This window comes from Cynocephalus volans, chromosome 6 (genome assembly GCF_027409185.1).
Source record: "Cynocephalus volans isolate mCynVol1 chromosome 6, mCynVol1.pri, whole genome shotgun sequence".
NCBI classification, from domain to species: Eukaryota; Metazoa; Chordata; class Mammalia; order Dermoptera; family Cynocephalidae; genus Cynocephalus; species Cynocephalus volans.
The window spans coordinates 96,634,406-96,659,174 of record NC_084465.1 but is presented as its reverse complement, the minus strand read 5'-3'; the positions used below and the strand labels follow the sequence as shown (position 1 = coordinate 96,659,174).

At 51.4% G+C, this 24,769-nt stretch overlaps 2 protein-coding genes across 10 annotated transcripts in view; one reads left to right on the top strand and one right to left on the bottom strand.

Moving 5' to 3' along the window:
* CRAMP1 (cramped chromatin regulator homolog 1) overlaps positions 1-20,966 on the bottom strand; it is a 52,919-nt gene extending 31,953 nt beyond the window's left edge. For 3 of the 4 annotated variants that reach the window (XM_063100399.1, XM_063100400.1, XM_063100403.1), the window contains exons 1-4: positions 19,405-19,458; positions 18,872-19,155; positions 7,854-8,047; positions 2,462-2,615 (exon numbers count right to left, since the gene is read on the bottom strand). In XM_063100399.1, the coding sequence (XP_062956469.1) occupies positions 2,462-2,615; positions 7,854-8,047; positions 18,872-19,155; positions 19,405-19,424 (652 nt within the window). In that variant the 5' untranslated portion in view covers positions 19,425-19,458. Of the gene's footprint in view, positions 1-2,461; positions 2,616-7,853; positions 8,048-18,871; positions 19,156-19,404; positions 19,459-20,772 lie in introns of those variants that run through there. The other variant, XM_063100401.1, reaches the window with a different exon arrangement.
* A 355-nt stretch (positions 20,967-21,321) lies between these two features.
* Positions 21,322-24,769, top strand: part of IFT140 (intraflagellar transport 140) — an 82,816-nt gene continuing 79,368 nt past the window's right edge. For 5 of the 6 annotated variants that reach the window (XM_063099041.1, XM_063099039.1, XM_063099040.1 and 2 more), the window contains exon 1: positions 21,322-21,853. The gene's annotated coding sequence lies outside the window, so the exon portion shown is untranslated. The remainder of the gene's footprint in view (positions 21,854-24,769) is intronic. The other variant, XM_063099038.1, reaches the window with a different exon arrangement.

Sequence of the window (24,769 nt, the reverse complement as noted above, 5' to 3'; positions counted from 1 at the left end):
CAGGCAAGTGGCCAGCAGGCAAGTGGGGCCCAAGGGGAGCAGCGGCCCCGGACAGAGCGGGTTCCAGAGGGGATCCTGGGCCCAGCCACCAGGCTCCCCAGGGCACAGCTCCCGTGGGTTCAGAGGCAAGGGGCAGAGCTTGCCTTGTCAGAGCTTCAAGTATGTGAAACAAAGTCCGCACCAACCCTAGACACCCGCAGAGAGAAGGGGATGCGCGTGGACATGACCCACTGCAATGACATGCAGTGGTCAGGGATCTGTGATCCCTGTGGAAACAACGCTTGATTAACAGAACTACTGACATCCCAGGCCGAAACATGCAAAGGCTGCAGCCCCAGAACAACGACGGAGTGAAGCTCTGCTGCTCAGGGATGAGCTGTGGCTGGGCCTGCGCCACACCATCCCAGCCCGAGCCCTGGCACTCCTTGCTCCTTGCTCGCCACTGCTTTGGTTCCTACTCTGTTTAGTGACTCAGACATGCAATAAACCACAGACGGTGCGTTTGTTTCCAGCAAATTCAAAAGCACCACTAGAAACATGAATAATGTATAAAAAATGGTGCCATTCTGCAATGCGACTGCATAAAGTAACCCACACCACTCCAGAGTGTCCTGGTGACCTCCAACCTGAGGCTCTCAGCTGGGTGGGATGTCCCCCTGCAGGCAGAAGCCTGACTGGTGCCAGGCCACTGCCAGTGCCAGCACACAGAGGCAGGTGGCCTTGGTTGCATGTGGCTGACAGGCGGCTGCCAGCTTGGAAAGATGGTCAGGACCCATCAGAGCCTCGGGGGAGCCAAGAACTCAAAAGAAAGGAGGCACTTCATGGGACCACATCCGGAACCACAAGAAGGTGACACAGGGAACACCAAGACTCAGGGACCCACCGTGTGAGGATCAGGAGAGGAAAGGGGGAAGCACAGGGCCCCACATGGAGAAGGGAGCAGGAAGCAAGGTTACGCAACATTCTGATCCCACACAGCATCCAGGAGGGTGGGGCTGTAGATGAATGTCGCCTCCAGGCACGGTGGGTGGGGTGGGTTATGGGGGTTGTGCTTAGGAGATTGTACGGCAGGAGAAGGCAACAGAACTAGAGAAGAAACATTTGCTTCGAGAGCCTCTGGAATTGACACAGGACAAAGGCGAGGTCGGGCGTTGGTAAACAGCAGAGCAGGCGTGATCCTGGCTGGCGGAACCTCATCCCTCTCCACACTACATCCACCAAGCAGCCTTCCAATCCTCTCTGGCTGCCTAGTGTGAAGAGAGCTTTTCAAGATCCATTAAAGTGCATGGTGACCCTGCTCTCAAGGACTGACGTTCAGAAAGTCACTAAAGAACATGATAAAACAAGAAAAGAGAAATGTGAAAGATGACACAGAAGAGCCAGACAGTAAGAGCACCACCTGTGCCCCTCTGGAAGGCGGAAGGGTGTGCACTGCAAACCCCTTAACCACGACAGCCCTGGACTCAGTGGGACCTAACCAGTGCCAAGATTTGCAAATAAATTAGTGACCTGAGCACTAAAAGCGAGCACAGCCATCAGATATGCAGAAGCCGCAGTGACAGCTGGAAAAAGATCAAAACTGTGTTGACTTGCCACAGCTCAACAAAATCAGCAGAAAATCTCATGCTAGTGGTCACGTGGATAAAGCAAGCAAGCAAAGAAAACAGCATTAGCAAAACACCCACCAATTCGGATCAAGGGATGCCCCACGTGTGGAGACTGACAGCCACCTCCAGTGGATCTCCAGAGCCACAGCATGTGGAGGAAGGTCTGGCCTCTGCAGAGCTCTGCCCAAGTGGACAGGGGATCTGGGCATCAGCTATGCCCACAGCTCTAGGTGACGCCAATGCACACTGTTGTCAAGACATAGTGAATGGCCAAGAGGCCACAGCAGGAGTGGTGGAGGCAAGGGACTGGAGGAGGAGCAATGTGGTTCCGGTTGTCCTGGGTCGGAAGGGAGCTCGGAGCCAGGAGCAGGTGCACCAGGAGACGACTTAGTCACTTAGATGGAAGATAGGACTGCGCAAATGTGCATTCATACCAGCTGGCCACCCCCAGCAGACCAGTGCCAGGCTCTGCCCAACTCTCACCCCCAACATGCCCCCACCTGGGGGAGAAAGGCTGGCACAGGAGGGGCCTGATTACAGCCTGCCTGTGCGCCCACAGTCCAGCTCTCCTCCTTGGGCCACAGTATCCTCTCTGATGAGGGGACACCGGCCCGAGGTGAACCAGGGACCAGAACCCACACACACTCGGGCCATCAGGAACACAAAACACAAGTTAGAAAACCAGTGGTGAGAGGCCTGGAGCCCAGATGCAGGCAGCCTCCTGGCTGTTCAGTCCGACCAGCACTTTCTAGGCACACCACCTGCCAACGCACCAAGCAAGGACATCCCAGGTGGCATGGCCACGTGGGGAGACCACGCAGAGCAGGGCAGCCCCGCCCACAGGGCACACTCACCATTGTCGAAGTCGATGTACTTGGTGATCTTATGCCAGGTGCGGTAGTAGAAGTGCCGGACCTGCTCCTTGTTCTTCACCATGCTCGCAGGCCTGCCCTTCTTCCTATACTTCAGAGCGATGTTGTTCTGGATGGCTTCAAAGTCTTTCCCATGCTGCAGAATACAGCCCACAGGACAAGCACAGGGGTTAAAACAAAGCTTCTTTCTGCGCAATGTGGATACTTTCCAAGAAAGGAGAAAGGGGTCCAGTTGTGGACAAGCAAGATGCTCTTCACAGCTCTTATCAACCTCACATCCCTAGAGCTTAGGTTTTAATTAGGATAAATTTTTGTTGCTACAAAATTCAGGAATAGAACTATCACAGTACATGGATATCAAAGAGGCAAGGACCCCCATTATGGGTTCAAAGTGTCCTCTCCAAAATCCAGGTGTTGCCAATGTGATGGCATGAAGAGGTGAGGCCTTTACAAGGTGACCAGGCCAGAAGCCTCCTCCCTGGTGAATGGGATTTAGACCCTTATAAAAGAGGCTTCACTCAGCATCGGGCTCTCCTGCCCTCCCGTCTTCTGCCACGTGAGGACTCAGTGCTCGTCCCCTCTGGAGGAGTGTTTAGGGCACCATCGAAGCAGAGAGCAGCCCTCACCAGACACTGAAACTGCTGGCACCTTGATCTTGGATTTTCAGCCTCCAGACTATAAGAAGTGAATTTCTGTTCTTTATAAATTACCCAGTCTCAGGTGTTTCTGTTTTAACAGCACTAAACAGACTAAAACAGCCCCACAGCAGGAGAAACATAAAGCTCATCATTTGGACAAATGGCTTAATCTCTAGAGTGCTTTAGAGACCATGAAATGAGACACGTCCACAGAGAAAATCACTGGAAGACAGTGCAGCAGTGGGAGAGTTCAGAGTGCTATATATCTGGCATTGCAAATAAAATAGATAAAACAGATCCACCACTCAGAAATGTTCTCGCAGCTTCAATCATACGAGATATGTTCTACATTCAAACAGGGACAGCAGATCTGAACATTCAGTAAGAGAACTAGCAGAGCACACTCTGATCACACCTGTGGGCGAGCCCTTCCCTGAAATCCTCCATGCAAAAGATGAGTCCGACTCAGATTCTCAGAATGAGTTTATGTGCCAGAGAACAGACACACTGTCAGGCTCTTTCAGGTACCACCATAAAGAGAACCAAGGGCTTGATGATCTCACCAAAACCAAGCTGGTGAGAAGCACGGGGACGGGTCCAGAGGCAACAGCACCCCAGCATTAGCGAGCACCCCCTCCCCCAGACCTTGGTTTCTAATACTGCCTTCCAAACAGAACCAGGGCTCCTTAGAGAAATGGCTGATTCCAGGGCTGGTGCGGGGAGAGGACCAGGTAAGTCTGGGATAACTTGTGGTGCCAGAAAGTGAGAACACGCTTGAGGAGGGATAGGAGCAGGCCAGGAGGCTCCGAGTGGTCAAGTCTAGAACCATTTGGGCAAAAAAGTCAACAATGATATGACTGGATTACGACCCACAGAATAAAATAAACTTCTATGAGTCTATATGGGCATAAATAAATCACTGAATAGATACATAAATGGGGAGAAGAGAGGGCTCTTCCTCGTACAGGTGTTCCAATCGGTAAATACAAAAGGGATAATGGGAAAGGAAGGCGAGCACTGGGCAAACAGCGCAGTGATGGCTGTTTCGGGTAAGCAGAAGCAACAGTTGCTAAAGTTAGTGGGAGAAAAAATGAGAAACAGGGAATGTACATAGTCTCAAAGTACAGAAAATGACTTGGCAGTGGAGAGACCTGGCAGATGCCACCTGAATGCAGCGACCAAGGATAACATCACCAAGTCTCAGACAGGTCACAGCACATACCTCTGGATCAGATGCACCGAAAAGAACATGTCACTGCTGTGGAATTCTTGACAGATACGTGACATAAATTTATCGTGAAGAAACTGCACGTAAGCCTGAGCTGGTGGACGTTCCACAAACGACAGGCTGGGAGTCTTCAACAGTGCCAAGATCGTGAAAGGCAAAAAGAGAGGGACGGAGAGGGACTGAGATGGGGAGACTGAGGAACTGTCCCAGGGTGCAGGAGACCCAGGAGTTATGACGAGGAAGTGCAGCATGAGACCCCAACACAGAACCAGACATCAGTGGGCATGCGTGCCCACCAGCCTGAACAGGGCATGCAGACGGGCGAACAGGCTCGTGTCTGTGTGTGTTGTGACATCAGCATTGGAGAAGCAGGTGAAGGGGATGGGAACTCCTTTTTGCAACTTTTTAAAAGAGTGGAATTGTTTCAAAATGTAAAGTTAAGAAAATAAAAAACCTAAAAAGAAATTAAGGCCTGTTCTCTGTTTGAAAAAGTAATGGCAGATAAAACTTAAAAAGGCAAAGTTGTGTCTGAAACACCTTCCTTCGTGTCCAGCTCAGATGCCACCTGCTCCCTAACACCTGCCTCAGGAAACAGGTGCAGATGCATCTGGGTCCCACTACTTCAGTCCGCAGCCGGGTAGCAAACCAGAAGCCTTAACTGGCTACCAGACTGGGACCAGAAACTGGGATTTGTGACTCCTGACCCCGTCTTCTTAACATATGCTGCCATTTGAATTCTTGTGGCATCTGTCAGCATATACCCTCTTACAACCCAACTTTTTACTTCTCTAGTAAGATCATAAGCCCCTCATGGACAGGGTTCCTCCATATCTCCAGCACCACACAGTACTCTGTACCTAGCTATGAGCTAGATGACAAATGCTGGTGGCAACAATGACAAAACACAGGCAAAGCTGAAAGCCAGAGAAAGCTGTTCGAGGTGAAAAGCTGGACACGCACAGTATTTAGATGAAGTTGTGGAGATGGTAAAAAGCCAGACGCCATGCAGCTGCGTTTGCAGGGTACGGGGAGGTGCAGGCAGGAACAGAGGAGGGAGTGTCATGAAGTGCACTGAAAACAAGGCTGTTGTGACTCCAGACATGGGAGGAATAAGCACAGGACGCTGGCAGTATGGCTGCAAGAGATGCACAGAAAAACAAATATGAATGGACAGGCGCATGGTCGTGAGCAGGGCAATGAATGGAGCCATGGAGACCAGAGGGTGTGACAAGACGGAGGCACAGAGGAGGGACAGTGCATGACATCTGCCCAGGTGCCCACCATGCTCCCTGCCAACCATGGTGCCAGGAACCGTACCCCTGGCCACAAGGAGGGGTCGGACGGGCTGTAACTCGAGAGAGGCCAACCTGAGTTCCTGCCCAGGGCTGTCCTAACCAGGGCAGGGGTGGGGGAGGCATTGTTGCCTCTGCAAAGTGACTGAAGCAGAAAAGAACTCAGCCCATGCCCGGGGTGACAGACTGAGGCCCGAGCCAGGCCCTCCCGACCCCCAAGCCTGAGAGCTGCCACATCCTCTGCCTTGTGCACTCTGCACTGGGTTTCTGTCACTGGAAGCATAACCGAGTCACGAGTGTGCATCGAAAGGCGGTGACAGCCTCAACGGACATCACGGCAGCGTCACCCTGCAGCAGGGGCTTATGCTTGGCCACCGCAGTCCCCCAGCTCCAGAGTTTACAGGCACACTCATCCCAACTCGTCTGCCACACATCAAGCCCCCACCGGAGCCCACCTAGTTTTGGACAGACATGAAAAATGACAGACATAAAGTGAGCATGCTCACTCGCTCTCTCTCATACATGCAGATACACAGCACCAACAGTGGAAAGCACTACGAGATCAGAATGGCCAATTATTACTAATCGGGGATTCCAGAAGACCTCAAAACAAACTCTACCTGTTAGAAAAACTAAAACCTCCTGTTTTAGGCTGAGGTAGGATGAACTACCGCACCTGAAGGAAGCAGAGAGCAGGTCACAGCAAGGAATTCCCCTGCCACTTTTAACTGGCAACCATGTCCCACGCTCTGCTTTCTGCATCCGGGGAGCCAGACCCCCTTGGAGAGCACGCCCCACAGGAGTAATTGTGTCAGGTAAGAATCAGCAATGGCTGCTGATGCTGAGAACATTCCAGGAATCACACGCCTTCTGTGTCTAACAGTTTAAAGAAGGTACAATTTGGGGATACAGTCTATACAAAACCAGCCTCTGTTTTCAACTCTCAAAGGGAAGATAAAGAACATGTTTGTTTTGTTTGGAGGAGGCATCCACTGGAATAAGCCTCATGGGCACCCTGCGCTCTCCACGGACAACTGGGGTCAAAGCACACCGATACATTCATCCTGTCCAGCTGGGATGGGCAGAACTTGGCAATACCAGCCACAGGAAAATCCTGTACTGAAATCAAGTCTGCTGCCTACATTCAGAAGTGTCTCCTCTTCTGATTTCTCTGTAAACACTTTATGGTTTAGATTTCAAAGACTTGCTCCTTCTTTGAGCCTTCTGTTTCCTAGGCTTGGCAATACTTTTCCAACCTCCCAATTAATTAGCTATTAAAAGAACAAGGTTTGTTGATTGAGTCACCTACTTCTGATAATATATGCCAAACAAGTGGTCTAAAAATTGGAATGTGTGTGAAGATGTTCGCTGTAGCGTTATTTATAACAGCAGAATCTGGAAGGAACCTCGACAGTCAACAATACAAGGAAGGTTAAGCAGAGCAGAGACTGGCCAGAGGGTAAATATTAGCCCACTTGGGCCCCTTAGCGTCTGTCGTGAGTGCTCAACTCTGACCCTGCAGTCACAAGCAGGCACAGACAATCCACAAGTGAGTGGGCACAGCTGTGTGCCAACAGCATTTTATTTAAAAAACAGGAAGTGAGCGTACGGGCCAATTCTGTCTATGCCTGAAGTAGAATACTTAGAGGCATTTGAAAAATACCGAGCAAAAGAACCATGGAACACCAGGAAAAGTGCAGGTAATGTTAATGAAAAAGTATCCACGCAATAATCACAAGGATTTAAAAAACAAAGCATGCAAGTAAAAGCCAGAGAGGAGCCCGGCCATGTCCCTGAGCAGCAGGATCGACTTTCTGTTCTGTTGCAGGTTAGCGGTAACATCTCCCGGGGTTTAGCTGGCTGCTCTGACCAATGTGGCAAGTCTCCCCTTGCCCCCTCCCCACTCGGGACAGACCCCCAAGTCAGCCCACTCAGCTGCAAAGGGAAGGCCCAGAGCTTAGAGGCCCACTCTCCAGTTGAGCACATATTCAAGAGACATTGGGTAAGAATCTTGGAAAAGAAATAAAAGAAGCAAAAGAAAAGCGCTTCCTGACAGCCACCACATCAGTACAGCTTCTAAAGTCACAACCAGGAGGCAAAAGGCCAAGGCTGGAGGGCAAGCCACATGAGGGGTCCCCACGGGAATCCGCTGATGAAGGCACAGTGCAGAACTCAGGGAGCCTGGCTCCAGCCGCCCCTCCCCTTGGCTCACTCACCTCGTACAGCCCCTCGAAGAAGGTGTTCTTGTCCTCGGTGCTCCACGACTCCCACTGACGCCGGACCTTCTTGCCTTCCTCCTTCTCACCACCTGAAGACCCTAGGTTCCGGGAGGAGGAGCGCGAGCCCCCTGCAGGGGCGGCGGGGGCAACCCCAGACACACTTCCAGACGATGATCCGCTACCATCAGCTCCTTGGAGAGAAAGGACCATATAGTGATCTGTTCTGGAGAGCTGAGAGGCAGGAAGGGGAAACTAGGGCAGGGGAGGGGGAGGGCCCCAGCCCCACGGTCCCATGGCACACTGCTCAACCCATGATGCCAGCGGGACGGTGCCAGGACCCACCAGATCCCAGCAAGGCTGTTCAACAACGACAGACTCCTAACCTGACCAAGTGACTCTTTCAATGTTTTTACAGTGGAAAAAAATGAGAAAGAGGGTTTGCATGGAACTATTTAATGGTATGATGATCCTGCAGCGTATGATGTACCGTACCACTGAGACATGGAGCCTTGTCCCCTAGGCCAACCAAACCGCACATCACGCTTCACTTCGTCTCCTTTTCCCATGAGGTTTTGGCTGAAATATTCTTACCATCTTGTCAAATCAATAAGTTGAACCTCAAACTCAAGAAAACATTTAAACATGTGTAAAACATTATTTTCTTTTAGACGTAATCGATACATCAGATTATGAGCCATTTAATGCCTAAGAATCTTTAGTCTTAAAACTCCATATTCTTGATCAATTTCCACCAACAAAATCTGGTGTTCTGAGAGTGATCCAACAACCTCACGGATTCTCTTAAAGCATCAGTTCCCAATCTCAAGCTGAGTCCTTTGAAATAGTGCGAAAGGGGAGAACACGATCATGTATGACAAGGGACTTCCACCCGAGCCCAGGACCAGAGCTCTGGGCTCCTGAGAAGATGCAGACAATAAACACAAGTTAAAGGTCACAGATGAAAACTTTTATGACCAAATCCAATCCTCCCCACATCTCAGTTCCTCCTCTCAGAGGGGACGGGATCCCCAGTGCGTCCCTATGATCTCCACATTCTCTTATTGAACTGCAGGACCATAAAAGGCTAAAGAACCTTTGAACTGGGAAACAATCAGACAATAGGGTGAAAAGAGATCATAAAAACAAAAATACCTTAAAAAGCAAAAGCCAAACAAATGTACATTATACTTAAAATGTTTTCCTAATGAGATAATCAAGGGCTTTTCCACCCAAGATCAACTTTCTGGTTGGGGGGGCGGGGAAGGTGGCTGGGGACTCCCTGGCAGCCATGTGCAGGCTGGAGGCTCAGCCTCCGAACGAGTTTCACAGAAGACCATGAAAGATAAAGAAATGAAAAACTAAGACCCTTAATCCACATACACTTGCCAAGACCATCTCTTGGCAAGACCATCTCTGGAAAAACACCAGACACCAGTGCAGGGCTGCCTGGGAGCCTGGGGAGGAGGCAAAGACTCAACCCCACCACGGCAGCTCGTTGAGCCTTTGGTGAGGGGTCTGCATCAATACTTTGAAATACTTTAAGTATCTGAAAACAGTTAATCCCATCAGTCAGCTATCAGAATGTGTTTTCACACATGCAGAAAAAACCATTCGGCCCTATGGAGTGGCTTTGATTCTCCTATTTGGGCAGGTGAACCAGTTTGGCAATGGCTAACTTCCTGAGGCAATGAGATAAGGCACATAGAAATTGCTGTTTTATCAGAGCCACACTGTCCAATTTGGTAGCCACTAACAACATAAGGCTATTAAATTTGAGTCCTGATTGATTAAAATTAATAAATAAAAAGCCCAGTTGCTTGGTCACGCCAGCCCCATTTCTGGTGGTCAGTGGCCACACATGGCTCGTGGGTACTGTGCTAAAGAGCACAGAATGTGTCTGTCCTTGAGGAAGTGCTGCCAGACAGTGCTGCACTTGAATGTTCAATGTACAGTCTAGAACCCACTGTCATGGAACGAAAGATAAGCTCACAGGAGTCCACTCCCATCCCACACATATAGCAGGAACGTAACTCAGGTATCCTCTGGGCCACAAAGTGGGCTAAGGAAATATTTGACATACTATTTGACTCTGTCCATTTCTTACCAGACTAAACCTAATGAGCCTGGCGCTCCCCAAAGTGTTTCAACAGGTGTGGTAACTCTGAGTACATTTCAGGAATAAGTGCCTTCATTCCATCTCTGGTAGGCCAGACATGCTTTTGCTGCAAACTGAAGAGCAGGTTCCAGATGCCACTGGAAACACAGCTCTTAAATACAAGACGATCTGGCTCATTTGGAGCCTGTAATTCCTCATGTGTAGTCATCTGAGGGAAGGGCTGCCTGGCGACCTCTGCACCACCCACAACAAAGGAGTTCAGAGTAATTTTCCGTTTCTTAAGAAACACTCACTAAATGCTCTTCTTCCAAAACAACTTGCTAACCAGCCCTACCACTACAGCTCAGGTTTACTTCTGACAGCCCACAAATGGACTTCAAAGCAACTGACATACATTTTCTACAATTCCCTAATTCCAAAATTGCTAAATTTTGTCAGATTTTACTGGATCACAGTACCAGCGATCCCAAACAAGAATGAACAGCAAAGAAAAACAAAATGGAAGCATCTGAGCTGAAAGGATTGAAGGGACCTTAGAAGCAAAGAGCAAGATAAATCAAAGGGGTGGATGTGGAAAGAAGGTACAACAGTAAAAGCGGCCCTGATGACGCTCACAGAGAGGCAAGGCAGCCCTTGGATCAGCAAGCCACGCTGCCGCCAGCCAGACGTCAGCTGCAGAAATGCTCTGCCTTTCCTCCTGATGTCTGAAATGACACGTCCTGAGCAGAGAAGAACAAAGCAACACAAACATTCAGAAGAGAAAGCAAACCACCCCAGTACCCACTCCTGACAGTTGGTAACAATTTTCTAGACTTTGAATGCTTTTTAAAGTAGAGCAGAATCACAAATTCAGAGTAGAAAGAGAACGTGGCACCTGATCCACCCCCAAAACTTCATACAAGGAAGCGGCTTCGTTGCTCTACTTCCAGCTCACTCACAAGTGCAGCAGAATGAAAGTCAGCAGTGGGGCCAGAGACACTGGTAGAATACAACAGGGACCACCCGCGAGAGGCCACCCTCTGTTCAGAAACACCCAGATGAAAACAGAGGGTCATAACGGAAGGGGAGGAGAGAAGCCAGGAGAACAGGAGAAGCAGAGAGCCAGAGATGGAGGAGAGGGCAGTCTTGAACAAGGCTGGGTTGACATGGGGCTACTCCAGCGGTGGGAGTGGGTGTGAGGGGCCCAACAAAAAGCAGAGGGTTGAAGTCAACGCTCCATCTGTGCCTGTGTTTCTGAAACCACATGGAGATTCAGCAATCATTTGCATGGTAAGAAGTCAGTATCTAAGAAACCCAACGTGAAATGACATATGAGGATAGGCTCCAAGAGTTAGCTCTTTGAAAGCAAGAACAGTGTCTCACTCTCCCATGGCTGGGCCAGGCCTCCCGTACAGCAGAGGCTCAGGAGCAACTCAGGATCCATGGAGCCCACAAAGGGGCCTTCCAGTGCTCCACTGCGGTGGCCTCCCTGCGTGCCATCACCCGCCCATGTCAGCACCATGGTGCTCCAGCTCCTCTCCAGCTGCCCCACAGCCACACACCTTCCCCTTCCCGTTCCCACTGTACCTTCCCAGTCCAGCTCCACACCACCCTGGGGAAGGCCATTTCAACAGCCTCCTGCCTGGTCTCCCAAACCTTCAATTCCTGCGCAGCCCCCTCTGCAAAGTCTACATCTGAGGGACGCAGTCACATTGCCCTGGTCTGCCACCCCGCTGTCCATCCCTCCCTAGCTCCAGATAAGCTGGACCACCCTCTCTTCTACACGTTCTCTTCCCTTCACACACAGCCTGGAACACCATCACCCATGCCCTCACACCACCTTAGGAAGACAAAACTATCTCCATAGTTCAGATGGGGAAGCTGAGGCACAGGCAGAGTGGCTCGCCCGCTACGCTGCACAGTGGCCTGGAAGTAACAGAGTGTGTTTAAACAGCATCTTTAAAGCACATTCCAGTACACTGCGTCATCTTGTCCCCACAACATGTAGCTATTGTCCCCATTTCAGAAGAAACTGATGCTATAAGAGCACGAAAGTGTAAAGGTGGCCAGGCAGCAAGAACGAAACCAGAGTGCAGTCCTCTCTTTCCAGCCTGCCACACCATCTACGCTCCTGCACTGAGCAGTGCGTGCTGCCCTGATGGTCGCGAACCCACACGACCCCATGGCAGATGCTGCTTTACTACGTGCAGAGCCAGAAGATTGGAGTTTCAGAGTGGAGGAACGTTGACCGCGAGGCCCCCCCTCAGTTTGTGAAAGATGAGAGGTTAAACAACTCGCCCAAAGCCACATGGCTAACAAATGGCAGGCTAGGACTTCACGGGATTTCTACCTCTTAAAGACATAAACAAAGAAAAACGTGCGACTTAACTTAGGTAAGATACAGAAGACGTCATCACAATCCATCATATTCTATAACACTAACTCTCTCTCCTGGAGTTTTCTTTCTGCAGTTTGGTGAACATCCTTCCGAGGGTCAGGAACATTAAAATCAAGAGTGACAGAACACCAACCAACAGCAAGGGACTCAGCAGCTGTTCCAGAGACAAGAGGCCTCACGTGAACACACGAATTGAGTTCAGCCAACGGAAAGACATCTCCAGACTCTAGCTCAGGGAAGCGTCATGGCTGTACCTGCAGCATGATCGGGCAGGTACCCTTCATGGGAAGCCCAGGACTGCACAAGCAGCAGAGGACCAACACATCTAGCTTAGCTCACAACAGGCCATGGCTGAGACAGGAGGCAACTTGCCCTGGAAGACTGTAGGTGTCCCTCTCCACGTCAGGTGCTGGGACAAGCAGCTTTGCTTCAGAGACCTGGATGTGATCAAGGGAACACCATCTCTACCAAGGTCACCTAAGTGAATACATCCAGCAAGCCAATTCCCTGTGAAGCATCAGCTCAGCAATGAATGAAAAAGCCTTCTGCTGACCCACCCCACCGTCACCCATGCACAACACTGCTACTTGACTCCATGTGGTACACATTCTGTAAACTAAGGGGTTTCTCCCAGTGGCGCATCACGCAAGTCTCCAGCCATTCAATGTGCCTGCAAGAGCCCTTGCCTAAGGTTGCCAGCCTCTGAGCCATCCCCTTCCATGTTCTGAAAGTGACCTGGAACCTGTGGCCACCTCCTAGGTATCACCCACATCACTGCCTCCTCCCCACTAAGCCCCCACCCTCAGCACCTGCAAGGCGCAGCACCTTCCTGCATGCTCTGACCAGGGCTGTCTTCCTCCAACAGTCAACCCTTCCTCCCACAAATATAGGAGACCAGTATAACTAAAACCCCATAGTTTCTATAAAAAGTATGCTCTCTCCATCGAATAATGTGAAGACTTTCAAATTGTTTTCTGTAGGTAATTTCTTGACATCTCAACTAAACCTCAAACTCCTGGGAATATGTCTTCTTTTTCTGGCCTTTCTCATATTGTTCTTTAGTACTAAGAACACTATAGTTCCCTAGTGTGACAAAATGCTTTTATATACCACCATATATCACAATGTTATTTTTCACATTTGTAACTTTGCTATCTGAAATCAAATTCTCTGTTATCTTTATATCTTCCTATCCAAAATCAGACACAAAAATGAAAGTCCTAAAATATACTTCATTGGCAAAAGACAAATCCACAAAAGCAGATGCCATAGAAACTATATTAGTTTTGACATTAAAAGTAAATGAGGTGAAGTCATGCGCCACATGACGTTTCAGTCAAGGACAAACTGCATATATGACGATGGTCCCATGAGATTACAGTGGAGCTAAAAATTTCTATGGCCTGGTGACACTGCAGCTGGTGCAGCACAATGCGTTACTTGTGTGTCTGTGGCGATGCTGGCATGAGCAAGCCTGGTGCAGAGCATGTGGAAGAGGAGCGCCTAGCTTACCCAGAGTAAGTCTCCCAAAGGCAGCTCAGGACTGTCAGAGAGAAAGCCAAGCATTTGCAGCATGAGGTCTAACCCCAAGCAAAAGGGTTGCTGTCCACTTCAGAATTCTTGCATTTTAAGTGATTCCCACCCATCCCCATAGCAAAATAATAGTAACAGCTAGCTAACACTCACTGAGTGTGGGCTGAGTGCCAGGCACAACCCCTACCTGTAATTTAATTGTCATGACTGTGGGGTGGTATTATTCTAGTCCCCTTTAACAGATGAGGCAAGCGAGGCACAGAGAGACATAGTAACCTAATTAGAGGACCCAAGCTCATGCAATCAGTGGCCAGTGTGGACAGTAAGACAATTCCGTGCTGTTCCCTTTCACAGCACACTTTGCCACGATGAAATCACCTAATGACATGTCCCCATAATTAAGCAACGCATGACTGTATTTGAAAATGAGCCTTCAGACCAACACTCAAACGCTACCTTATCTACTTATCTGTCACTTGACATGAAGCAGTGCAGTTTTTTCAACTTCCAACTTAATAATTTACCAGGAACCTTCTGTTTTTCACCTCCCTGTCCTGCACAGCTCCGTCATGACTGGCCTCTGAAGTGGCCTGGGCCCCAGATCTCCTGACGTGCAAAGCACAGGTGGGCCAGGGCCACAGAGCAGGATGCCGCACCTGGCTGCGGGCCTTCCACACGCAGCGGGTGGCTGTGTGCTGGACAACCGCCTTCCTCCCACTCTGCTCCCGCCTTGGTCTGAGGGCTCTCAGCACAGGCCTGGCCTTGGTGGGCTCCACATAAGACTCGCTGCTACCAGCTTTAATAAGTGGCATTTACTGGATTAGACCAGGCAGAGGAACAGCACATCCCAACCTCAGCAGTCTTGTGATGATCTCATGTCTCCCCTCCAGGACAGCACGGGGTGTGGGGACCTCACAGCTCTGCCAGACCCCAACCAGTCAGCCCAGGCCGACACAAGTGTCTGACAAACACTGAGTGAGACCACCTGCAGCACAGAGGTGCAGCAGGCCCCAGCATGGGACAGTCACCACCTGGATGGAGGAGTGCCATGTTCTGGCCATTCTCTGCCCAGTGCTCTCCCAGAGGAATGGGCTAAGCAGAGTGTCCACCAGGTACAGAACGACGACAACTTCAGCAAGTCTACCTTTTGAAACGATCTCTTAGGAGCATGCCGGATCTAAATACCTTCTACACAGTTGAATCCTTCATCTCCATGTGTTAAGAGAAGTGCAGCTCTCAGCCATTAGCTTACCTGACTCATCTGAAAAGTAAGGAACCTAAAGTTTAGACATGTTGAGCAACTGTCCCTCTGCCACACGAGTGAACCTGCCACATAACTGAACCAGCCACGTGGCAGCTGAGAGTAGCAGCCAGGTCCCTGACTGCTAGTTCAACGAACACGGTACCAGTCTCCAAAGAGTTGACAGCATCAGGTAAGATATTTTATGACATCTTCTAAAAACACCTGGAAGCTACGAGCAGCCCACAGATTACGCAAAAGATAAGTGAGAATAAACTCTGCACAGTGGTTTACCGATTCCTAAGCATGAGCAACTGTAACACCAGGCTACATCACTCAGTTTTGAAGATGGTACATTTCCCCATCCTTGGGTGGAATTAAAGTTCTTGGGAAAAGAGTGGGCAACAGAAGTGGAGAGTCTCTGTTCCCACCCCCAGTATCCTCCCAGCCAAATCATCCCAACAGGGCACCAGTTTAGGGGCATTCCTGGGATCTCTACTACCCCCACCACCCACAGGTGGGCTTCCAACCCCACCTGCAGTGTTGTAGCCATGAAGCTACATACATTTTCCACAGCAGAAGCACCAGGAGCCCATTAACCACCTTGTGGGCCAGATCTCACTGTTATTTATCAAGGTGAGGCAGGCATTCATATTATCTGAGAGATGGACTAGTTTGCCCAGAGTCGGCCAGATCATGAACTGGCCAAAAAGGGAAGGACATCAGGGCTCTGTCTCCCACCCCATGTTCTGATGGAGATGGGTTGCAGTCTCAAACATGTCCTTGGGTCACTGTGGCGGTGTGGCAGGGCTGGGAGAATGTTTGTTTTGGAATCAAGCTGATCCTTGATTTCTGGTCTGCACCTTGCCTTCTGTTCAGGTTGAACACATGATTTACATAAGAAACTTCAGTTTCTGCACACATTTAAAAGCAAAGTCATAGAGATGCAAGATGCCTGGCACACAGGCATCAACTCCTAGCTACCTTCTTTCCATCAATTCAAAAAGAATTTAATTTGAAATCATACTAGAGAAAAGTTATTTTTTATTGAAGCCAACAAAAGAGTCTCTTCTTATAGAGAAATAAAACCCAGCTGGGTGGAGAAAAGCCAGACAGGACTTCCCTTTTTTCCAAGTCCTTTCCTCTAAATTCACTGTCAGGTGCTCACGCCCATTTAGATCGAAACTGGCAGGAACGGTAGGTAATCAACCAAAAGAACTGCTGGTGACTGAGCTGTGAGCATTCCTTATGCATAATGGAAATTACACATTTTCAAGTGAAAATTTGAAAAATTCAACCATTGTTCATTTCCTTACTGATATGTGCTCAACACTCCAGGTGAAGATTTCTGTACTCTCTAAGGGAAACATTCCTCTAAGAACTCCTCTTAAAGCTTAGTGAGAGAATGTGCCCAAGGCATGCTGTCACAACCTGACCTTCTTTTCTGGCAGTTAATGGAGGTGATGACTGAGCAGAGGTCTCCCTGAAGCGTGAGGAGGGGGATGTCCTTGGCATGGTGAAGTATATCCTAAGGATCCAGGTAGCCTGACAGCAGCCAATGGCAGGCCTCACCAGGAAGCTCAGGTGTCTACCAGCCTAGAAGTTCTGTGAAGCAAAGGAGACACACTTCCTACTCCTCTCCTGAAAGCTACTGTTACAGCTTAGCTTTACTATTTATTTAAAGAAATACTGGTTTGCTAATATAGGAAAACGGCTTAGTCACAAGGAATACACACTCTAACAGATTTGTATTTTACTAATATTACAATATAATGAAAATTCAATAGCTGCTTCAAGCCACACACTGGGTCAAGAATCAGGGACAGAAGCACCAACGATCTGAGCACAAGGCTAACCCAGGAAACCTCCTCCACCTTCACAAGCCACTCAGCCACGCAAACAAGGGCAAACCGCCTCTCATCACTTTACTGCCAAAAACTCTGCCTGAATGCTGACACCTCAGCACCACTCCATCTCACACACAGGCAGCCGAGGACAAGCGACAAAATGCCTCACACCAACGCCTTGTTTCATTTCAGCAGCCACACTCCAAGAGAGTAAGGCAGTCGCTACTGCTCCCTGTTTCACAGATGAGGACACGTCTGTGATATAAAAGCAAATTCGAGAGGTCAAATGAATAGAGCGAGGTCAGAGGGCTGGGGTGATGGGCTCCAGTCCAGGACTTCTGAAACCTCAAAGGTACCCAAGGAGCTCAGGCCTACCTGTAACTAGCAATGAAAAACTACTTGTCAAAAAACAAGCAAAGCCAGTAAGGCAAACAGATGCTCTCCTTATCCATCAGCAACTTTCACACCGAAATAAACTTCTAAGAAGCAAATTTTAACTCCTGAAACATACTAAGTTACCTTATAGTTATGCCTTTAAGTAAGTATACTTCTGCTATAATTCTTTATCAATTAAGCCCACCATTGCAGAGGCCAGACTTCTTCAGTCGAGAATGAGGCAGAAGCTAGTTTAATGGGACACATTTGGCACAGATCTCCAAAATGGGTACTCCATTAGCTCTTCAAATATTTTCTTCTCGGGGCCGGCCTGTGGCTCACTCGGGAGAGTGTGGTGCTGATAACACCAAGGCCACGGGTTCAGATCCCATATAGGGATGGCCGGTTGCTCACTGGGTGAGCGTGGTGCTGACAACACCAAGTCAAGGGTTAAGATCCCCTTACCGGTCATCTTTTTAGAAAAAAAAAAATATATATATTTTCTTCTCAAAACTACTGGGACCATTTCATAAATTTAAATTGCCATTTCTCAAGGAACTAAGTGAAAGGTTTTCTCATGTAAATCTCAATAAACATTGACGTTATATTTGCTATTTATAAAAGCGCTGTAAACTTGGTCTAACACAAAAAGAATGTAAGAGCAAGTCACCTGCATAACTAAGAAAAGCACAAAGCTGAAATATAAGTAAATAAATGCAGACAATGATGAAGTAGTGGCACATCGCGAACAAACCTGCCTTCTGGTTTTCTCATCATTTTGGTAGGACCCCAGCTAAGCAGCAATATTTTCAATCCCCTCAGAAGAGAAGGACAAACCCCACAGGCTGTTGCTCGTTTATACCAGGCTGCAGATGTTTTCATTACCCACCACCCTAGGAGAGATCCTTTCTGTGGCCCCGAAGTAAACTGAAGTTGAAACTCAAAAGGCCCCATCTCTGTGCTCTTCACACTTGCAAGCCAGGAACACGTGAGTGAAGGACATCGAGCCCAAGTCTGGTCCTGGGACCACGCACTTTCGGCCTCTTACCGGTCTCCCCCAGTGGGTTTGCAAGCGCCTGTTCCTTTGTTGCATTGCCACCGCCTGATGTCTGGCAGAGACTCAGCAGGTATTTTTCTCCTCCCATTTCTAAACTACCTTCTTCTGTTTAAAACAGCCAACCACAGAAGATCGCCAGTGATCCTTTGGGAGGAAAACAGCCTCGGGGAATCTATCTTATGTGCCTGAAGAAGGATACTCATCGCCTCTCCCACAGTGGGAGCACAGACAGTGACGGCGTCTCAGGAGGAGAGAACCCATCCCCTCCCTCCCAAGTGCCGTCTACCCGGGGTCCCCAGTGCTGCCCGGCGGGGTCCCAGGGTGGGTTTCGGGCTGGGTCCCGGCTGGGTCCTGCGGTGGGTTTCGGGCTGGGTCCCGAGGTGGGTCTCGGGCTGGGTTTCGGAGTGGATCCCAGCTGGGTCCCGGGCTGGGTCCCAGGGTGGATCCGGGAATGGGGTCCCGGCGCGTACCTTTCCCGCGGGGCCCGGGGCCGCCCGCGCCGCCGCCCACTGCACCCGGCGCGTCCTTCCGGGGCCTCTTGCTCTGCGGCCGCACGCTGGACCGAAGGAAGTGGTGCTGGTCCTGGGGGCCGCCCCGCTGCGGGGACTGCGGCCCGGTGCCCTTTGTGCCGCCGCCGTGCTCGCCCGCGCCCGCGCCGCCCGCGCCTGGGGCCTCGTCGTCGGCCGGCCGCTTGCCCAGCTTCTTGAGCCCGTCCTCGCTGCCGCCGCCGCCGTCGCCCAGCTTCACGGTCATCCTGGCGGGGGGCGGAGGAGGCGCGGCAATGAGGAGCGGGGCCGCGGCCCGTACAACTTTCGCCGCCCCACGGCCCGCTCAACATGGCCGCCGCTGTTTGTTCCGAGGACCCGCGGCCGCCCGCCCGCCCGCCCGGGGACGCCACAGCCCGGCGACGCCACAGCCCGGAGACGCCACAGCGCGGGGACGAGGGGACGAGGGGACGCCCGACCGGGAACGCCCGCCCGCCGCAGCCCCCGCAGCCGCCTACCCGGCGGGGCCGCGGCTCATGGCCGGGCCCGCGCGCCCGGCGCCCCGCTCTGCCTCAGCCTCGGCCGCGGCCCCCTCCCCGCCCCCGAAACGTGCCGGCCTCGGGGCCCGCGCACCTGCCCCGCGCGCCGGCCCCCAGCGGTGGCCTGGGACGAGGCCCGGGCGGCCCCGAGCGATCCCGACCCGGGAGAGGCGCGGGCCCGCCTGCCGGCGCGGAGCGCTCCATGGTGGCCCGGGCCGCCGGCCGCCTGCTCATTTGAACAGACACGAGGAGTGAGCCCCGGGTCTGCGGGCGTCCTCTTCCCAGGGTGGGACACGCGTGCCGCCGCGGAGATTTACCAACTAAAAATGCTTCTGCGACAAAGGAGCCCCAGCACGGAACAGGTCCGAGCCACCCGGGAAAGTGACAGCGCGGCTGTGTCCCGGTCTGATTGCAAGGACCAGTGGAGGGGAATCGTGTTAGAATTCTCGGTAATGATTGGTGAAATTCTCACACTCACTTTGTTACCCACTGCGGTGTGACATGTCAGCAGGAACACGCAGTGACTTTAGACATCTACGGCCCAGAACGCAGAGCCACTCACAAATAAACCAAGGGACCCGGGTACAAACCCACACCCTAAGCCCAGGAGCAGCCAGCACTGTGTACGTGCGGTGCGCCGAGAAGGAGACTCTAGGTTCCCCGACAGATGGTGACACTAAGTCAACAGACCCCTGAGAAGCGGGTCGTTTACATGTAGGAGGACACGAGAAGGCACCAGCGCTGACAACGACATGCAGCAGCGCGGGCGACCCCCGGACTGGGGAACGGATAGGAATTGTAATCTGTCGGAACTGAACTGACAAGTCACTCGAGTTCGTGCCACTTCTCGAAACCCTGTCGAAGAGCAGAACTGCACGAGTGCTCAGACCTGCAGCCTTCCCGGCACGGGACGTCCCACCATTCATCCCTTCCCCTCGAGAATCCGGAGATGCCCCTCAGGCCTCTCTGGCTTGTAAAGTGAAAAGCCCCACCCCTCAGGGACCTGTCACGCAGAGCCACCGCGGTCAACCCAGGACCCACGCAAACCGCATGCCAGCCCGCAGAACAAGCCCTCCGGTCCACGGACCAGGCAAAGGCACGCGGCCGTCCACCTCCAGACCCCCCTAACTGGGGCGGAATCCCTCTACCGAGGACCCCAGAGCCGCCTCCTGACCGTCGGCCCAGGTGCGGTCGCCTCTCGCCCCACGGCGGCCGGACACCGAGTCCCGTTCGGGAAGGGCAGAGAGATGCCTCCAGGTGAGGACCGAGCGCTGCCAGCGCGACCCTCTTCGGCGAGGTCCTGCGCGCCCCGCCGGGCCGACCTCCCGAGCGCCCGCCTCCGGTCACCTTTTTCATCAACGCCGCGCGGCAGCCTGGCTTCCCGGGCCCCCCGGGGCCTCCCCGGGGCCCGAAGAACCGGCCGGCCCGGGCAGCCCCCGGCCCCCGCGCGCCGGCTGCAGCGAGGCCTCGACGCCGATCTGGTCACCCCGCCTGGGAAACAGGGCTGCGGGCGCTCGTACTGCCGCCGCTCAGCCTCCCGAGGCCCGTCCCGCCGAGCTTGGCAGCAGTTCCGGCTACGGCAGCCGATGGGTACCGCGGAATCGGCGCGCCCGGGCGGGGCGGGGCGACGCGCACGGGAGCGAGCACGTCCCGGGTTTCCAGCGGGCCCGCCCCCCCAACGGCGCTCCCATTGGCCAGCAGCGGGCACGCGCTCTCACGCACGGGCACGTGGCGGGGGCGAGGGGCGGTCCTGCTGCGCGGGCAATGTTGTGACGCCAGCCTCGCGACCGTGCGTGCTGTGCGTCCCTTCGGATTGGTCAAGCGGCAGCCAATGGGACCAGCTCCCGGGCTGTGATTGGCCGCGGCCGTGTTGACGGATGCGTGAGAAGAAAACACCGTCTGAGCTCCGTGGCTGGGATCGGGCGCGCAGCGGGGCTCGCGCGGGAGTGTGTGAGGAGGCGGTCGCGCCCGTTCTCGGGCTGATTCAACGCAGCCGAGGGCGCTGGGCCCTCACCGTGCGATGATGGGGAGGTAAATATTCTAACGTTTGTCAGTAGAGGGACTGAAAATGGACGCGTCCTCGTTGTCGGCGCTCTGCAGCTATGCGGACGTCTTCTAACGCCCGGTCCTGAGGCCCTCTGCCTGCCGAGACCACGCCGAGGCCGGGTCTGGACGGAGCGCGGGTCCCCGCCTCGACTGCCCCGGCCCCTGGAAGGGTCTGACCCTCTCCGACCCTCTCGCCCCCACCGTCCAGCACCCCTGGAGAGCCGGGCTCGGGGCTAGGAGCCGCGCGCGCGCGCTCCCGCTCGCCGTCGGCTGTCTCCGGCCGCTCGGGGAGGTTCGGGCGGCCTCGGCCCGCGTCGCTTGCCTTCGGCTGTTTCCGCGATCATTGCGGCGTTGTCCCGGCAACGCGCGGTGGCAGGCCCAGGTGAGCGCCTTCGGGGTCCCTGGGACGTGCGGACGGGCTTGGCAGCGTCGCCCGGTGCGGGGAGGTGGGTGGCGCTGTCAGACGCCCCCGTGACCGCAGGGGCCGGGGGAGAAAGCAAAGTGGAAACGTTCTGCGCGCCCCGTCGGCGGCGGTGGCTTGAAAACGACACCTGCGGCCGGAGTGGGCTGCTTCGTGCCCCCGCCAGCGCGCGGCCCTCAGCTGTGTCCAGCAGATGCAGTCACAGACCCCGCGGGCGGCCGCTGGCACGAGTCCCCGGATCCCCGCTGAGCCGGGGTCGGGCTGCTCAGAGCCTTCCCACCACCTCCCCTGAGTTGAACGAGCTGAACAGATTCTCACCCAAAAGTTGGTTTAACGGGGACACTTACAGAGAGGCCCTGGAGATTCTGGACGCCTGGAGGTGAGGGGAATAAACCGGTTAGATTAAATGCAAACTTTCTCTTTCTCCCCGAAGTTTATACGTCTGCCAGTTTTATGTTCTAGAGCGGGGAGTTGGTCTTTAAAGAAAGGCGGCGTGCTTGTTTCTGATAATTGTCATTAAGTAACTCTTTTATTGCTACCCATCTGTTTCCTTGTGTTTACCTTGGTAACTTTTTTAATTACACGATAATACTTATTCATTGTAGAAAAATGTTACAATGCGGGTGAAAAGAATGATGAACAATTATATATTGTGTAACAATGGACTCATTTAGGCTGGACTGTAACTCACTTGCAACTAACAAAGCATCAGGAAATTTCCTTGCTAATAAACTTCTTCATCCGGGATTTGCATATTGGGCGCCTATTCTGTTGCAGGCACTGTTCTAGGGGCAGATAACGTGGGGGCTGGCGGGGCGGAGCATGTTCAATCAAAACACACTTTTACCATAAGGTCTGTTACAGCAATGGAGAATTACGGGGTAGTATGGAGACACTGGGTGGCAGCACAGGACAACCTAGAAGAAGTCGAGTCCCTACAGTTCCTGGGGGAGAGGTTACACGAGGACCCAAAGGAGGAGTGTGGGGGAAAGAGCCTTTGGAAAAGCCCCAGACAGTAGAGAAAATAATTTAAAGATCCTTTAGAGGCTGGCCAGTTAGCTCACGTGGTTAGAGCATGGTGTTGTTAATACCAAGGTCAAGGGTTCAGATTCCCATAGCAGGCCAACTGCCAAAAAAAAAAAAAGACCCTTTAGCATTCATAGTTATTACAAAATGATGTTTGAAATAAAAAATACTGGGGAGATCATGTCAGATTTTATTTGAGTGCTATTATAATTCTTTTTTCAGCATTACAACAAAACTAATGTATTACTCATTTTTCAGAGAAATATTTTTACAAAGTGAATTTGTTAAATACAAACTTCCCATAGTGCAGCATTGCATTTTGACCCTTGGCTGGCTGCGACAGGTTAAAACTCATTTTAAAAGGTGTCCTTTGCTATTTTAAATTGTCCAGATTTTGATCTGGTGTGTTCTCATTTTTCTTTCTTTTTTTTTTTTTTTTTTAGGGTTTTTGTTTGTATTTTCATTTTTAATGGCTTTGTTTGAAGGTTTGCATAAGGACTACACTCAAAGAAAGCAGAGCCATGACCAGTATAGATGTTCCTCCCCTAAGTGATATGTGTGTGCAGGAGACCCGGGGCTCTGCCACTATCTCCTCCAGCCAGAGGAGAGCCTGGAGACCAGAGGTGGCCACTCCACTGGGAGGGTTGCATTGATTGGTGCCCTTTAGTTCATTGGTGAGAACACAGCCTCAAAAATTGTGCCTTTGTTTAGTATCCAGGGCATATATTCATAGGAAAAAGGTGAGCGTTTGAAATGTGACGGTTCATTTGTACCTGTGTGTCTTCCAGCTTCTCATTGACGAGTGTTTCTTACTCCAGATCCACACCGAGCCTTCCCAGCTTTCTCCCATATGACTGCTGCATTGCCAAAAGCAAGCGGCATAGGACATTTCCTACTCTCTTAACAGAATTTTTCCAGGTCTTCTTTTTTTTTTAAACAATTATTTTATTGTAGTTAACTATACATAATATACGATTTACCATTTTAACCATTTGAAAGTGTACCGTTCAGTGGCATTAAATATGTTCATAATGTTGTACAACTGTCACCACATCCCTCTCCAGAACTTTGCATCATCTTGTACTGAAACTCTGTACCCATTAAACACAAACTCCCTGTTCCCCTTCCTCCCAGCTCCTGGCACCCATCATTCTATTTTGTATGAATTTCACTTCTCTAGGGACCTCACATAAGTGAATCATGCAGTATTTGTCCTTTTGTGCCTGGTTTATTTCACTTTGCACAGTGTCTTCAAGGTTAATCCATATTGTAGCATGTGTCAGAATCTTTGTCCTTTTTAAGGCCAAGTAATATTCCGTTATGTGCGAATACCATATTTTGTTTATCCATTCATCTATTAATAGACATTTGTATTGTTTCCACTTTTTAGCTATTGTAAATAATGCTGCTGTTAACATGGATGTATGCATGTCTGTTCAATTCCTTGGGTATATATGCAGAAATGGAATTGCTGAATCAAATGGTAATTCTTGTTTAATTTTTGAGGATCTTCCAGACTGTTTTCCACAGCAGCTGAGACATTTTACATTTCCACCAGCAGTGCACAGGGTTCCAGTTTCTCCACATTCTTGCGAGCACTTACTGTCTTGTTTTTCTGATAACAGCTTTGGTACTGGATATGAAGTTAAATAGTTTTAAATGATGGCAAACCAACCCACAAACGTTCCCTCTCTGCCAGTTAGCTTCCCCAGACTGACCCTGGAGTATGAAAAGGTGAGCAGCAGTCAGACTGTCGTTTCACTTACCCTCCCACCCTCCTGACAAGGGACAATATGTTTACCTCTGCCAGGTCTGAAAAGAAGAATGAAAGTAGAGAGGGAAGAAGAGATT